The 17,741-nt window shown below is 50.2% G+C and overlaps 1 protein-coding gene across 1 annotated transcript in view; it reads right to left on the reverse strand.

Annotated features, from left to right (window-relative positions):
- Window positions 1–4,927: 4,927 nt before the first annotated feature.
- Window positions 4,928–17,741, reverse strand: part of slc1a5 (solute carrier family 1 member 5) — a 49,157-nt gene continuing 36,343 nt past the window's right edge. The window contains exon 8 of the mRNA XM_072490118.1: window positions 4,928–17,719. Coding sequence (XP_072346219.1) covers window positions 17,485–17,719 — 235 coding nt within the window. The 3' untranslated portion in view covers window positions 4,928–17,484. The remainder of the gene's footprint in view (window positions 17,720–17,741) is intronic.

Raw genomic sequence — 17,741 nt, forward strand, 5'->3', positions numbered from 1 at the left:
GCCACAGTGCTATCCACTTGTGCTACCGTGCTGACTTGTACCCATGGGCAATGCTCACAGGAGATTGACTAAATATTTCTTCTGCAAGCTTGAAACTTTTAACCTTTGAAGGCACCTACAGTTCGTACATAACTACGTTCTACTTGTATATATCCAGTTGTGGTTGGTAGCTACATTCTTTTCTTTACCAATCCCAGAGTTGGTTTGCAGTCTGGTCCACCACAAACTTCCAGACAGTCCTTGGTGAGGGGTGACTTTAGGTCACTCACCCCCAAAGATCTGGCAATTTGCCACCAATAATAATAATCATTATTGTCACAAGTCGGCTTACATTAACACTGCAATGAAAGGGGCAGCACGGTGGTGCAGTGGTTAGCACTGCTGCCTCACGGCGCCGAGTCCCAGGTCCGATCCCGGCTCTGTGTCACTGTCCGTGTGAAGTTTGCACATTCTCCCCGTGTCTGCGTGGGTTTCGCCCCCACAACCCAAAGATGTGCAGGGTAGGTGGATTGGCCATGCTAAATTGACCCTTAATTGGAAAAAATCAATTGGGTACTCTAACATTTTTTTTTTAAAACACTGCAATGAAGTTGCTGCGAAAAGCCCCTAGTCTTTAGACCCAAGCGGGAATCGAATCCTGTCCCTGGAGCTATGAAGCAACTGTGCTAACCACTATGCTACCGAGCCACCCATACTCCATCTGCATCTTGTTGCCTACTCACTCATCTGTCATATCTCTTTGCAGCCTTTGTGTCTTCCCCGCAGCTTGCATTCCCACCTAGCTTTGTATTGTCAGCAAACTTAGATTCATAACTCTCTGCCTCTCCAGATTCTAAACAGCTGAGGCCCCGGCATTGATCCTTGCGGCACTCTAATAACTCACAGCTTGCCAACTCAGTGATATTTGCTTGAAATCCAAATTAAATCTGTCTTCCTGTCAGGCTCGCGGGCAGCAAATGGAAGAGGAGGATGGAGGGGGGAGGGAACCTTGAGGCGAATCACAGATCAGTGAAGGAGATTACGCTTGAAGAAACATCCAGGTGCCTCTCACGGGTCAATTGGTAAGTCTACCCCCTCGAGCCGAGCTCAGCCATGCCAAAGCAGTTCAGACCACGGTCCAGTCTCTCAATCGTGCTGAGTTCATCGTTCCCAGTCAGAGTCGCAGTTGTGTGGGCTACGATTGGCCTCAGCATCTGTGGGCTGGTGGTAACGGGGAGTGGAGAATTAATCAGGGCACCAACTCCTCGAAAACATGCAATATTTTGGGCATTGGTGGGGTCGGGTTTGAGTGCATTTGTGAAGCCCCCTCCCCCGACATGGCTAAAGAAAAGTCACGGTGGCACAGTGGTTAGCACTGCTGCCTCACGGCACTGAGGACCCGGGTTCCATCCCGGGCACTGGGTCACCGTCTGTGTGGAGTTTGCACATTCTTCCTGTGTCTACGTGGGTTTTGTCCCCACAACCCAAAGATGTGCAGGCTAGGTGGATTGGCCACGCTAAATTGCCCCTTAATTGGGAAAAAAATAATTGGAGACTCTTAAACTTAAAAAAATGACAAGTCGCTTGACTGAGACATTGTAGGCCGGGATACGCTGCATTTCTGGAGCCCGTACCCTGGCACCAGCAAATGTTTGGAGGACCCATAATCTAGAGGGTGAGCGCCTATGGAACACGCACCCGAACAAGAGCCAGCACCTCCAAGAGAAAGCTTAGTCTCATTGGCAAAGAGAATAATTTGTGATGGGGGAGAAAATTCCAATGTTTATTTACTTCCAATAATGATTTGCAGGCAACACATAGAGCGCAGACTGAAAGAACTCAATTGCGAAATGTCCCAGCAGAGTTTATTTCCGAAGACCTGGCTGGCCAGAAGAGGGCCTCCGTATGAAAACATTCACTAATTTTGCACTGCTGTTTGCGAAGTGTTTTGCTGCAATTTGATCCCCACATCTTAACAGCCGCCTGCTGTTCAACAAACAGGAATGATCGGAAGGCTAAGAAACTGAACTCACAAATATTAAAAGTTATAAATACATCTCACAGGGGAGTTTCGGGGAGGGATAAACACAACAGAGGCAGAGATAGCAGTTTCAGGAGAGGGGTTATTTTGCCCTTCCCAGCCTGTGTTGACCCTCTCAAAGAACTGTCCAATTAGTTCCATTCCCCTGGCCTTGGAGCAGGACACATGCATAGGAACAGGAAGAGGAGCAAGAATGATCTGCGACACAGACAGATGAAAGCATTTTAAAGTTGATTTTTCCGTATCGTCTGCCAATCACCGTCCACTCACAGATTTCCTCTCATTATCCCTGATGTGTTGGGTGCTCTGGATCCGTGGATCACATACAGACCACCAACACTTAAAATAGTGCAACACTATTTTATTAAGTTAGAAACTGTTGAACATACTTTCACTGTGGGTTAACACGATGTTAGATTAAACTAAAGACCTATGCGTGTCTGAACCAGTCTATGCACTCAGCACATGGTGAGGATCTGTGCTGTAAGCTGTAAACTCTGATGCCCCCTGTCTATATAGTGAGTGCGCTCTAACTGGTGATTGGCTGTGGTGTTGTATGTGTTGATTGGTCCCACTGTGTGTCCATCAGTGTGTGTGTATCTGCACCATGATATACTGGTGTATATTATGACAATCCCAGCCTTCCAAAGTTGCAGATCCCAATAGCGAAGAGCACAGATCCAACTTCCCTTCCTCAGGGGTGTCGTTCCCTTTGGACGAGGTGGCAAATTGAATTGGCCACCCTGGCATCTTGGGTGACAGTAAGCTCACCACACCTTCAGGAGGACAACCCACCGGACGGGACAGGGAGGAAGGCTGTTTCTTGGGTGACAGGACTTCATAAAGCGCATCCTGGGCCGTAAAGCGCCTTGTCGGTTCTGAAAGGTGCTATAGAAACGCGGGTCCTCCTTTGTGCAAAAGCAAAATACCGGGGTTGTTGGAAATCTGAAGTGAAATCAGGAAGTGCTGGAAAAACCCAGCAGGTCTGACAGCATCTGTGGAGAGAGAAACGGGGTTAACGGGCGCAATTCACCTGGGAACAATGTCCCATAAGCGAGCGGGTTTAGCCGTGTGTTTCCCGGAACTCGCAGCGCCGAGAGTAACATGGCTATACAACGCGACTCACGACCTCAGTGGGGAACTCGCGGCTGAGGCCACACATAGCCCTGTTTTGTACAGTGGGGAGTTCCACTCGCTGGAATTCCCCAGTGTAGCAAGCCATCTGGACACCATTTTTTAATAGCATCCCAATCTCCTAGGTCCCCAAAGCGACACCCGAACCCCGAATCCCCCCTCCCCCGAGCCCAAACCCACTATGGGAGTGTCCCCGGCCTCCCCTGCACCCCTCAACACCCATGCAGGGCACCTCGGTCTGATCGCCCGTACACAAACAAAATGCCAGCTTGGTACCTTGGCAGTGGCATCCTGGCAGTGCTCATGCCAGCTGGCAGTCACCCAGGTGGCACCAGCAGTGTCGGCGTATGCAGCTCCGATCCCCTGAGACCCCTACGACTGCTATTCTGCCTGGTCCCTGTCTGTGGGGACCAGTGCTAAACAGCGCTCGCCCGAGGTCTCCGAGGTGAAGGGGATGAATCCCAAAGCCTCAGGTGCCTCGGGTATCTGGACATTAGAGGGAGACTCGCTGTCTCGTTCTAATATGCAGAACAAGTGATCCCGCCCACAATGGGCAGGGTTTACATCACATCATCTCGTGAGATGACGTTGGATCTCGCGAGGCGTTGGGAGCCAGGTAGGTCCCAGGAGCGGGGTCTCCCGGCTTTTATAAGCCATGCTGGGCCGCGGGCGAGCTGCTTTTCAGGCAGTGTGGCCATTGGTTCCCGCCCAACGTTTCAAGTCTCGTCATACGGACTCAAAACGCTAACGCTGTTTCTCTGCACAGACGCTGCCAGACCTGCTGAGCTTTTCTAGCATTTTCTGTTTTGAAGTCTTCCTTTGGGTTAGTCATGGCTTGGTGGACAGCACCCTCACCTCCCGGGGAGTAGGTTGGAGGCTCAAGTGGTGCGAGAGAGTGCTGCACTGTCAGAGGTGTTGTCTTTCAAATGAGCCATTAAAACAAGGTCCCGCGTGGTTGCTCAGGTGGGTGTAAAAGCACTTTTTTGAGGAAACGGTTGTCAAATTATAATAGTGGAATGCTACCGTGATCAGTGCTGTGGGCTCAACTATTTACAATCGATATTAGGGCAGCACGGTGGCGCAGTGGGTTAGCGCTGCTGCCTCACGGCACCGAGAACCCGGGTTCGATCCCGTCTCTGGGTCACATCCGTGTGGAGTTTGCACATTCTCGCCGTGTCTGCGTGGGTCTCACCCCCACAACCCAAAGATGTGCAGGGTAGGTGGATTGGCCACGTTAAATTGCCCCTTAATTGGAAAAAGGAATTGGGTACGCTAAATTTATATAAAGAAAAACTGTGATTGCCAATTCCCCATTAGCAATAGCCTTCAGCCACACGGCCAGAGGCCTCCGCGGTCAGTGGGAGTTATGGGTGGTCGGTGGGGCAGGCGGGCAGGGGATGGGGTTGTCCCCGGAACAGGAACACATGATCCAGGGGGCAGCTCGGCAGACCCACGGGGATTAGACACCTATTTCTCCCCCCCCCCCCCCCCAAATCCAGGCCTTGGACAGGCAGCACCCCCCCCCCCCCACCCCCACCCCCACCCCCAGCCCCCCAGGCCATGGGCAAGCACCCCCTCCCCCCCAACCACCACCAATGACGGGCCACCCCAATTGAAAGCTGCCCCCACCCCCTTCTCCGAGCACCGGGACAGGTCAGATTGCAAACTGATCGCCGCCCCCGCGGTTCTTGATTTTGGCCTCTTCCGCAATCTGACGTCCTTCGTCGCGCTCTCGCTTAAGCGCAACGCAGCCATCAAATCACACCCAATATATAAATGCAAGTCTTTTAATTTTATGCGACTACAAAATTGAATTTGCAGCTGACAACCAGCAGAGGGGGTTTCAGAACCAATTCACTCACATGAACAACTTGGGCTGGATTCATCGTTTTTGAGCCTAAATGCGTAGGATCTGTGGCATTTTACGTCAAAACAATCGGCACCAACCCCTCGCCGATCCTGCGACTGGCCGGCGCCGGGTAAAACTCCCCGCTCCCACGATATAAACGGCTGGAGAATGGCCCGGTACATGGTCGCCCATGCGCAATGCGATGACCTGCAGCGGTTGCGCTGTAAAACATGGCGCCGGCCTTGCACAGACCCGACCTGCCTGATAATGCCCTCCTGGCCAGCCCTCACCAGTCCCCGGGGAAGCAGCCCCCCCGGGCCAGCAGCACGGCTCCTGCCCGACTGTGGCGGCGCTGGACACGGTCCTCTGCCGCCACGCCGGGTTCCCGCCCGCTGAGAGCACACGTCAACCGCGCGGTCGGGAACTCGGCCCATCGGGGGGGGCGGAGCATCGGGGGAGGGCCTTCAGGTGACGCGCTGACTCCGTTCCAACGGCGAGCGGCGCACGGCACGATGATGCCAATTCGGGGGGGGGGGGGGGGCAGAGGATACAAAACCTGCGTCAGGCACCATCCCCCGATGTTGGCGTCAAAAGGGATTCTCCACCCGATCGCTGATTACAAAATTGCCATCGGGGGACGGTGAATCCCGACCCTAGTATTTGCATAGCACCTTTAATGTAGTAAAATGCCCCAAAGTGCTTCGCTGTTTCACTGCTAGTAAGCAAACAAAATCTGCTGGTGTGCCACACAAGGAAATATTAAAATAAAAGCAAATTACTGCGGATGCTGGAATCTGAAACAAAAACAGAAAATGCCGGACAATGTCAGCAGGTCTGACAGGGTCACAGAATAATACAGTGCAGGAGGCGGCCTTCAGCCCATCGGGTCTGCACTGACGCATGAAAAACACCCGACCGGCCTACCTAATCCCACTTGTCAGCACTTGGCCCATAGCCTTGCACGTTAAGACGTGCCAAGTGCTCATCCAGCTACTTTTTAAGGGATGTGAGGCAACCCGCCTCTACCACCCTCCCGGGCAGCGCGTTCCAGACCCTCACCACCCTCTGGTTTTTCCTCAAATCCCCCCCCTGAACCTCCCGCCCCTCACCTTGAACTTGTGTCCCCCTCGTGACTGACCCGTCAACTAAGGGGAGCAGCTGACCCCCTATCCACCCCGTCCGTGCCCCTGTGGACAGCCTCTGTGGAGAGAGAGAGAGAGAGAACGGAGCTCACGCTTCGAGTCTGGGTGACTCATTGTTCAACGTTTTCCATTATTGCTGACGGAGGAGAGGGTTAGGGAGGCGGAGGGGTTTAGGGAGAAAACTGCCAAACCTAGGGTCCAGGCAGCTGCAGGCACGAAGCGATTAAAATCAGTGACGTGTAAGATGATAACATTGACAAAAATGAGAGATTGTGGAGGCTTGGACATGACTCAGTCGCTGGATTTACACGGGTATTTGTTCAATATAAAGCACGTTGTGAAATCTTATGATTTAAACCCGACCCCCACCACCGCGTCAGGAATACAGTTAAAGTCTGTGAATGCGAGACTGGAGAGGTTGGGACTGTTCTCCTTGGAGAGAAGAAGGCTGCGAGGAGATTTGACGAGATGTTCAAAACCAGGAGGGGGCCGGACAGAGTCGCCGGGATGAAACTGTTCCCGCTCCCTATCGGAATGGAGAACGAGAGGGGCACAGATTTTAAAAAGTGTTTTGCAAAAGAAACAAATGAGGAAAGAAATATGGGCAGCATGGTAGTACAGTGGTTAGCACTGCTGCCTCACAGCGCCAGGGTCAATACCAGCCTTGGGTGACTGTCTGTGCGGAGTCTGCACGTTCTCCCCGTCTCTGCGTGGGTTTCCTCCGGGTGCTCCGGTTTCCTCCCACAGTCCAAAGATGTGCAGGTTAGGTGGATTGGCCGTGCTAAAGTGTCCAAAAAGGTTAGGTGGGGTTACGGGGATAGGGTGGAGGTGTGGGCTTAAGTAGGGTGCTCTTTCCAAGGGCCGGTGCAGACTCGATGGGCCGAATGGCCTCCTTCTGCACTGTAAATTCTATGCTGCTATAAAATAAATGCCCACAGCAAATGGCTGGGGTCTGGATCGCACTGCCTGGAAGTGTGGTGGAGGCAGGTTCAACCAGGGAATTCAAGAGGACATTTGACGATTCTAGAGTCCTACAGTACAGCCCATCAAGTCTGCACCAACAAGTGTTTGAATGGAAAAAGTTGAGCATCTCGTTGTAAAATGTTTTGTTTTGTCTGGCTGTTAGAAGACATGAGCTCATTGGTAAGCTGACCATCTTCCAGTGCCAAGAAAGAAAGCGATTCGCACCGAAATAGTGTCAGGACATTCCAAAACGTAGGCACTTGCAGCGTCAGGCAAACGTAGTCGCCAATCTCTGCACTGATTCCACAGTCAGGAAAGTGAGATAAAAGGAACCAACTTTGCCTTTTCCATGGGTTGAGGGTTGAAAAGCACGCTCGGAGAAACTGTTTCTGGATTTCCTGCCACCCCATTTCCCCCACTCACGCCCCCAGCCACGTAACCCTCTGACAGAGCACAGACAATCCCTGGGCCAATACGGCGGAGGGTGGGGGGCATTCTCCAGAATGTTCCTCCACCTCAGGCAGTGGGAACCAATCCAGGAGACGACGTGGACCTCGGGAATGCCGCTGACCTTCTCGATGTCGAAGATAAGTACAAATTAAGAAGAAAAACATGGGAAATAAGCATGTCGGTTAGCAGCTGATGGGTGCGATAACAATCAGCTGGCATCTTATGTGACATTATGTGAAATGTTCAGAATACAAATGGTTACTGCCATATCATAATTAACCACCAGGGAGGGTAGGCAATATGTTCCTGGAGGGGAGCTTTGCGAGTTTGAGGGGCGTGGAGGAAACATTTGGGCTGGTAAGGGGAAATGACTTTAGATACTTACAGGTGCGGGACTTTGTACGCAGACAGGTCCCATCCTTCCCACGCCTCCCGCGAATAGGGATCCAGGACAGAATAGTCTCTAGAGGAGAAGGAGGAGAGGGTAGAGTCTCAGATATTTACAAGGTGCTCATGAAGGGGGAAGAGTCCCAGACGGAGGAACTGAAACTCAAATGGGAGGACATCGGCGGGGAGATGGAGGACGGGGTATGGGCGGAAGCCCTGAGTAGGGTAAACTCAACCGCAACATGTGCCAGGCTCGGCCTGATTCTGTTTAAGGTCGTTCACCGGGCCCACATGATGGTGGCTCGGTTGAGCAAATTCTTTGGGGTAGAGGACAAGTGCGCTAGATGCGCGGGAGGACCAGCGAAACATGTTCACATGTTTTGGGCATGTTCTAAGCTTAGGGGGTACTGGGAGGGATTTGCGGGGGTCATGTCCCGGGTGCTGAAAAAAAAGGTGGTGATGAGTCCAGAGGTGGCAATTTTCGGGGTTTCGGAAGACCCGGGAGTCCAGGGGGAGAAAGAGGCAGATGTTCTGGCCTTTGTTTCCCTGGTAGCCCAGCGGCGAATACTGCTGGCATGGAAGGACTCAAAACCCCCGAAGACCGAACTATGGCTTTCGGACATGTCGAGTTTTCTGCCGGGGTAATTAGACGGGTAGTGTTTTTGGGAGAGAAGCGGGTATGTGCATTATGGTTTGGTTGAAGTGTTGGTTTTCCATTGATGTTTGCATATTTCTGTAATCTGTAACTGTTTACAATGCCAATAAATACCTCAATAAAATTGTTTGTTAAAAAAAAAAATTAACCACCAGATGGGGCTAGATGCAGAACTATATAAAAGCACCGACTCACAGGCTTCTGGGAGAAGGCTGGAGAGGAGCAGTGAGAGGGTGTAGAGTACAGAGTGTAAAGACTAGTGTTAGTAGATTGTAGATTATTGTTTACTATAGGAGTAAGTCGTTGAGCTTTAATAAGTAGTGTAAATAAAAGTAAGCTTCGTGAATGAACTTAGCCTCTGTGGTCTTTGTGAACACTACGACATCCATCCTGATAACAGAATCACAAAGAACACCATATCTTACTCTGAAGAAAGATCCCCCCCCCCCCCCGTTCGTTAGAGTTGGGTGCATTAGGGAAAATGTATCTGGTCAGGAGGAAGAATAGAGGGGTGGTGGGAGGGAGGGGAATCAACATTTTGTTCTGAAACATGCCAGGCCTTTTTAACAATCTAAGCAATGAGTTAGTTTCTATCCCGCACAGTATGTTGCATTATCCCTGGATTTGACAGTTTCTGATGTTCATTCCGGCACAAAGAAAAGCACACATTACTTTGGGGGAAAAAAGACAATTTAGTTTGACTTCTGGTGGTGTTTTATTGTCCAGGTATTTGCTGAATTGTCCACATTGCCAAAACAAACCCTCTTGAGCCTAACCCTGGACTCCGCCCCAGACTGATCGGTGTGGGGAGGGGTTCAGAAGGGGCTGCCCAATTAGACCTTACCTTGTCCAATTATGATAACATTTCAAAACACTGACAGAGACACACACGCACACACATACACACACCACACAATTGGCCCAAATGCAAGAGAAAAACACACTGTGCGTTTCGAAACATCCACAGACACACAGGAAGTTGCTATACCGCCACAAAATGGAAATTCGAAACATACAAGGTACAAATGCACATGACAGGAAACGGGAATACAACTGCACTTTACCAAGCGCAAAACACGAAAGCACCTAACACCATAATTACTCCCAGCCGTGAAGGAGACACGCCCCCCCCCCATCAAAGTGGAATCAAAGTTCCAGCACCTTAGGCCTAACCCCAGAAGCAAGTAAAGCCTTTGGCCTACATGGACTGAAACATTTGTATTTTCGAGCCTCAAGGGCCATAATTCCCAGGTCGCTCAAGTTGTCGTTGTGAAGCCAAGAAAACAAGAGAAAATCTAAGAGCCAAGGCTCCTCAAAAATTCAAACAGCACAAACAAGTGAGCAGAGGAAGCGTAGGTATAGGCCGAGATGCACTGTGTGTGCGTGTGTATCTATACCCCAAGGACCACGTCGATTCAAGGCTCACTGTCACCTCCTGAAGGACAATTAGTGATGGGCAATAAATGGTGGCCTTTCAAGTAAGGCTCACATCGCCTGAGAGAATTTTTAAAAAGCCCCTCATGAGCCATGTTGTCAATATTCAAAGAATGGATAGTGGCCACTAGCCTTAGTTTAGACAGCCCTGTCCTAGTCTGTATGCAGTTAGCAACTATATATTATAGCTTCACTTATAACCTTCCCGCTCAATGATTTTGACCATTTTCAATCATAACCACTGTTTCAATTAGTCGCTATTGGTAATGTTCTGCTGTTGCCATTTACATCTCCTTGAGGCTCTTCTAGTTTCCTTGCCCTTTTACACCCTCCTCCTGCCTCCATATGATCCCTACAATTTAGAAGGAGGCCAATCAGCCCATCGAGCAAGTACCGATCCACTCTGCCCTACACCCTAACCTGGACACCAAGGGACAATTTATCACGGCCAATCCACCTAACCTGCACATCTTTGGACCGTGGGAGGAAACCGGAGGAAACCCACGCAGACATGGGGAGAACTTGCAAACTTCACAAAGTCACCCAAGGCCGGAATTGAACCTGGGTCCCTGGCGCCGGGAGGAAGCAGTGCTAACCACTGTGCCAGCAGGTCTTGTACAGTCATCCCTTTTGTCATTTAATCGCACCTGTCCGCCACTCCAGCACGGTCCTTCCCCTTTGTGATCTATCTTCCCCTTTCTGCGCAATGCTTTAAAATAAACTCCAACTCTTCTGAGGACTGAAGGAAGTGCGGAGACGTGAAACATCAACCTTCAGTCCTTCTCCAGACTGTAATGAAAGTCTCCCGGGTTTTGTGTGGCCTAGTGGTTATGTCACTGGACTAATAATCCAACGAGCGAGGGTAATGCTCTGGGGAGCCGGGTTCGAATCCCACCCCGGCAGATGGTGAAATTTGAATTCAGTAAACATCCGGAATTAGAAGGTCGAACGATGACCACAAAACCATTGTCGCTTGTCGTAAAAATCCATCATTAACGTCCTTTAGGGAAGGAAATTTGTCGTCCTTACCCGGTCTGGCCTACATGTGGCTCCAGACTCAGGGCAATGTGGCTGACTCTTAGATGCCCCTGTTAATCACTCAGTTCAAGGGGCAATTAGGATGGGCATTAAATGCAGGCCCAGCCACATCCCCTGAATAAATCAGAAAAAAACAAGTATCAAGTATTCCAAGCTCTTTCTTTGGCCTAAACCTGCTGGCCCCGCCTGTCACGGGCATGATGGAGACTTTGACGCACAAGTGAAAGATCGCGTGAGAATTTTCAGTCCACGGGCGGCACGGTGACGCAGTGGTTAGCACTGCTGCCACACGGCGCTGAGGACCCCGGGTTCGATCCTGGCCCTGGGCCACTGCCCGGGTGAATGTTTGCACATTCTCCACATTGTTCTCACCCCCCCCCCCCCCCCACACACACACACACACAACCCAGAAATGTCTAGGGTAGGCGGGCTGGCCACACTAAATTGTTCCTTTCTTTGGGGAAACGAAAAGAATCGGGCACTTTGAATGATTTTTAAAAAGAATTTCAAGTGCGGAAAATTGTGTTTGCGTAAAGTGCACGTCGTCAGGGAGCCCAATAAGCTGAATATCGCTACGTTTGATCGCTTTACTGGGGTCCCCGAGACGTTTTCCCAAGAGGTGATCCCGCATCTAAGAGCCAGCCACATCGCTGTGGGTCTGGAGTCACATGTAGGCCAGACCGGGTAAGGTCGGCAGATTTCCCTCCCTGGAGAGCATCAGTGAACTAGATGGGTCTTCACAACAATCATCGAGTAGTTTCGTGGCCTCCATTATTAATACTAGTGTTTTTATTCCACCGTCACAATTTAAAGTCCTCGGCTGGCTTGTTGGGATTCGAACCCGTGTCCCAGGTCATAATCGGGATCGCTAGGCCAGTAACGTAACCACTGTGCTACTGTACCGCGTTCAAAGACTTATTGGAAGATTGTGTGCAATGGATACAAGGGAGGGAATCCTGTTGTCTAGTTAGGCTTAAAAAGTTGCAATAGCAGTTCTTCAAACCCGGAAACATTAGCGTCCCCGTCACTGATGACAATGCACCATATGTCTGCCTATTATTTATATTAGTGATGTTATAATTGGCAGGACTGTACCCCAATGTTATACAGAGACAGACCTGTACCCCAGTGCTATACAGTGACACACCTGTCCCCACCAGTACTGTACCCCAGTGTTACACAGGGACAGGCCCGTCCCCACCAGTACTGTACCCCAGTGCTATACAGTGACACACCTGTCCCCACCAGTACTGTACCCCAGTGTTACACAGTGACAGACCCGTCCCCACCAGTACTGTACCCCAGTGTTACACAGTGACAGACCCGTCCCCACCAGTACTGTATCCCATTGTTATACAGTGACAGACCCGTCCCCACCAGTACTGTATCCCATTGTTATACAGTGACAGACCCGTCCCCACCAGTACTGTACCCCAGCTTTATACAGTGACAGACCCGTCCCCACCAGTACTGTACCCTAGTGTTATACAGTGACAGACCCGTCCCCACCAGTACTGTACCCCAGTGTTACACTGTGACAGACCCGTCCCCACCAGTACTGTACCCCAGCTTTATACAGTGACAGACCCGTCCCCACCAGTACTGTACCCTAGTGTTATACAGAGACAGACCCGTCCCCACCAGTACTGTACCCCAGTGTTATACAGTGACAGACCCATCCCCACCAGCACTGTACCCCAGTGTTATACAGTGACACACCCACCCCCACCAGTACTGTACCCCAGTGTTATACAGTGACAGACCCGTCCCCACCAGTACTGTACCCCAGTGTTATACAGTGACAGACCCGTCCCCACCAGTACTGTACCCCAGTGTTATACAGTGACACACCCACCCCCACCAGTACTGTACCCCAGTGTTATACAGTGACAGACCCGTCCGCACCAGTACTGTACCCTAGTGTTATACAGTGACAGACCCGTCCGCACCAGTACTGTACCCCAGCATTATACAGTGACAGACCCGTCCCCACCAGTACTGTACCCCAGTGTTATACAGTGACACACCCACCCCCACCAGTACTGTACCCCAGTGTTATACAGTGACAGACCCGTCCCCACCAGTACTGTACCCCAGTGTTATACAGTGACAGACCCGTCCCCACCAGTACTGTACCCCAGTGTTATACAATGACACACCCGCCCCCACCAGTACTGTACCCCAGTGTTATACAGTGACAGATTCCTCCCCACTAGTACTGTACCCCAGTGTTATACAGTGATTAAACCTGACCCCATCAGTATTATACCCCAGTATTAATATCGTGATAAACTTGTCCCCATCAGTATTGTACCCCAGTGTTATACAGTGACACACCCACCCCCACCAGTACTGTACCCCAGTGTTATACAGTGACAGACCCGTCCGCACCAGTACTGTACCCTAGTGTTATACAGTGACAGACCCGTCCGCACCAGTACTGTACCCCAGCATTATACAGTGACAGACCCGTCCCCACCAGTACTGTACCCCAGTGTTATACAGTGACACACCCACCCCCACCAGTACTGTACCCCAGTGTTATACAGTGACAGACCCGTCCCCACCAGTACTGTACCCCAGTGTTATACAGTGACAGACCCGTCCCCACCAGTACTGTACCCCAGTGTTATACAATGACACACCCGCCCCCACCAGTACTGTACCCCAGTGTTATACAGTGACAGATTCCTCCCCACTAGTACTGTACCCCAGTGTTATACAGTGATTAAACCTGACCCCATCAGTATTATACCCCAGTATTAATATCGTGATAAACTTGTCCCCATCAGTATTGTACCCCAGTGTTATACAGTGACAGACCTGTCCCCACTAGTACTGTACCCATATTCTACAATGACAGACCTGTCCCTACCAGTACTGTATCCCAGTGTTATAGTGACACTTCCCCGCCAGTACTGTATCCAAACGTTAATAGTGACAAATTTGTACGGATTGGGTTCGATTCCCGGTTTGGGTCATTGTCTGGGTGGAGACTGCACATTCTCCCCGTGTGTGCGGGGTTTCCTCCGGGTGCTCCGGTTTCCTCCCACAGTCCAAAGATGTGCAGGTTAGGTGGATTGCCCGTGCTAAATTGCCCTTAGTGCCCAAAAAGGTTTGTTGGGGTTACTGGGATAGGGTGGAAGTGTGGGCTTAAGTAGGGTGCTCTTTCCAAGGGCCGGTGTAGACTCGATGGGCCAAATGGCCTCCTTCTGTACTGTAAATTCTATGATATCTATGATACCAGTACTGTACCCATGTTATACAGTGACAGACTTGCACCCCAGTCCTGTATCCGTGTTATACAGTGACTGACCCGCCTGCACCAACTAAACAGCTCAATATGTTTGTGACAGACAAAACCCATATTTGGAAGAACCCAATCTTAATGGTTCAGCTTGTTGAATTCCGGCGGGCGAACACATTTTAGTTCAAAAGGGAATTTGATAGAGGTTGGAAAAAGGGAAATCTATACCGGCAGATGTGGAAAACCTGAGAGGTCTGGGATCAATTGGATAATTGTTTCAAAGAGTTGGCACACAAAAGATGGGCCGAATGGCTTCCATTTTGCATTATATGATTGCACAGGATTGTCATCGATTTTTTAAGGAGCGGAATCATTCTAAGGAACAGGAGTAGATCATTTAATGAGACGAAGTTTGATCCGAGCCAGAACTCCAAGTAACCTTTGCTCCAAGTTCCTTAATACCTTTGGTTTAAAAAAAAAGTATCTCAAGATTTGAAATTAACAATTGATCTATCGATTGCTGTCTGCAGAATAGGATTTATGTTCGGAAATATGTTCCCTAATTTTACCCCCCGAAAATTCTGGCTCTAATTTCTAGACTATGCCCCTCTTAGAAACTACTTGTCCCCTTAATACCTTGAAAGCATCAATCAAATCACCTCTGCAACCTCCTAAATTCTACAGGGCACAACCCCAGCGTGTGTACTTGGGCCACTTAGTTAAAGCTTTAGTCCAGGTGCCATTGTGGTAGAAGCTGAAGCAATAATTGGCAATCTGAACAAGGAACAGGAAATGCTGAAAATGCTCAGTGGGTCATCCATGGAGAAAAAGTTCATCTTTCAGGCATACATTATATATCTCTGAATGTGTGGTGCCTAGAACTGATCACATCATCTCCAGGTCTGGCCTAACTAAAGATTCACATAACTAACACATTATATTCTAGTCCTTAAATATTAAAGATCGGCATTCGTCTAACCTTCTCGACTTTTTGACCGGCCAAATTCTGATTGGTCCACCTGTCAGCCTGTACTGCAAATCAACAATCTTGACTTTGTTCTACTTTGTGCTCGAGACGGTTACTTTTCCAGGTCAAGCAAAAAAGATGAAAATAATCCCTAATATTTCTACAACATACGCAGTACCAACCTGCCCACCCGACAGGCGCCGCACGCTTACTCGTGTTCCGCCACGTAACGTTTTTTGCCTTTCAATCAACCCTAATGTTCCTCCGCACTGGCGTGCGCCAGTTTAAAAGGAAGACTCGAGCCGCTGGAGGCCTTTACCCAGTCTCTTAAAACGTGGGAATATCCCGGGAAATCAGGGAGGGGTTTGTAAAATGAAGGAAGTTCAAGTTCCCTTGCAGCTCTGGGGCGGGGGGGGTGGCCACAGTGTGTTGAGAGAGGGCGGATAGCAAGAAACGGTCTTCATTCCACCCTGCGCCGCCCCCTTCCCGGATACATATATATATATATATATATTTCAATTCAAGAAATTGGGCAAGTCAGTAGAGAGGGTTAATGAGTCTCAGTATGTGAGACTGACAAACCTAAGGTGTGGGCATCTTGCCTTTCAGGTGCTGACCAGAGAGAGAGAGACAAATCGGTCTGGGGTCTCCAGTTCATAGGTCCCACCCTCTTTCCCCATTCAGTCTATAGCCTGCTGGCAAGGTGGCCTTGTTCACGTGCTCAGAATAACACCTCCAAAAATGCGCACCAGATTATTCCCTGCCCTGCCGTACCACCACCCCACACCGCCCCCCCCCCCCCACGCCTCCGATTATGTAGTGTTTTCCCCCATCTTTCATTGTCACTGCAAGTTATAGATCTTCAAAGGGTCTGTTCCAACTCAATCTCCCAAATTGACAACGTGATGTTAAAAGAACAATAGCCTCTGCCCAAACCCCCTCCCACCTCTCCCCAGATCCAAAACCCAATAAAAGAAAGGTCCTGCATTTGTATAGCACCTCTCACCACCCTGGGATGTCCCAAAGTGTTTCGCAGCCAGGAGTATCTGTGTCATCACTGAAGCAAATTTAGCAGCCAATTTGTGCACAGTAAGCTCCCACAAACAGCAAGGTGGCAACCGTTCAGATCATCCGTTTTTAAGATGTTGGTTCAGGGATAAATATTGACTATAGCACCGAGGAGAGCTCCTTGGGCTTTTCTTTGAGGTAGCGACTTGGAATCTTTCACGTCCACTTTGAGAGGGTAGACGGAGCCTGGATTTAACTCCCATATGAAGAGAATGACTGCGCGAGGGGCCTAGCACTCGTCTTGGGCCTGGCACTGGGAGTGTCAGCCTGCGCACTGCGCCCCCAAGTGTCTGGAGTGGGACGTGAACTCTCATCCTCTAGCGTGGGAGCATGACCAACGCGTGATGCTGAGCTGCGCTGTTGCTAAAAGAAGACTGCCTGGTGACATCGCCACACAGCGGCCATCTATTCACCCACACAAAGCAGTCCACTGGATTCCAAGATAGAACGGAGACACTACAAGTGTTCGTTTCATTTCCTCTCTTCTTTGTCCCCCCCCCCCCTCCCTCCCCAAAGTAAAAAGCCTCTTGCCAGAGGAAGATGGGGCTTTGCAGATTGGTCATTCAAGTTTTAATGCCCCCCCACCCCACACTCTCCTATCTAACGGTAACTAAAGACGATCACAGACCTTAGCGACACAGAGAAAAGCACACAACGCAAGTCACAGCACAGCTGTAACAATGGATAAAAGAGAGAGGGACTGTCAGAGACTCCATAAATCCAAGTGGAAAATGGCACTCCCGCTGAAGGCAGTGTCAGTGTACAGTGGGATTACAAACCACCCCTAATACACGATTGGTTTAAAGATCAAAACTGTCCGAAGATGTGAATGCCGATGCCTTTTGTCAAAATCCCCCTCACAGTTGATAGTGAAACTTCGGAACTCACAAACCCACCAGGCCTCAGGCACCTATGGTTTCTAGGCCAAAGGGGAGGGTGGGTGGTGTGGAACGGCAGTGAAGGGGGAAAATAATGCCAAGTATTGTCATGGACGTCTCAAAATAAAACCTCATCCTCCCCAGTCACGCTCTTCACAAGTCCCCACGTTTCATGGGAAAGGGCTAGAGGATTTTCCAACTTTCCAAGCAGGAGGTTCTGAAGTAACACTGTCCAATCCGCACAGCGAGGCCTCACATCACCGATTCCTTCTCCAGCGAGCTGTTCCCCGTTTCCAAGGTCACCTTCACGTCTTTCTTGAGGAGCGGTGACCCTTCCTCTTCGGACTTCTCCGGAATCGCCGCTTCCGTTTTCACCTCAGCAAGCCCCTCCTCCTGATGCTCCAATTTCTGCTTGTCAGCGTAACACTGGAGGAGCCCAGCTCCGAAAGCGTCGCCTTCCACATTGAGCACCGTGCAGGTGCGATCCCTGCAAACAAAACACAAGTGTC

This window comes from Scyliorhinus torazame, chromosome 25, assembly GCF_047496885.1.
Source record: "Scyliorhinus torazame isolate Kashiwa2021f chromosome 25, sScyTor2.1, whole genome shotgun sequence".
NCBI classification, from domain to species: Eukaryota; Metazoa; Chordata; class Chondrichthyes; order Carcharhiniformes; family Scyliorhinidae; genus Scyliorhinus; species Scyliorhinus torazame.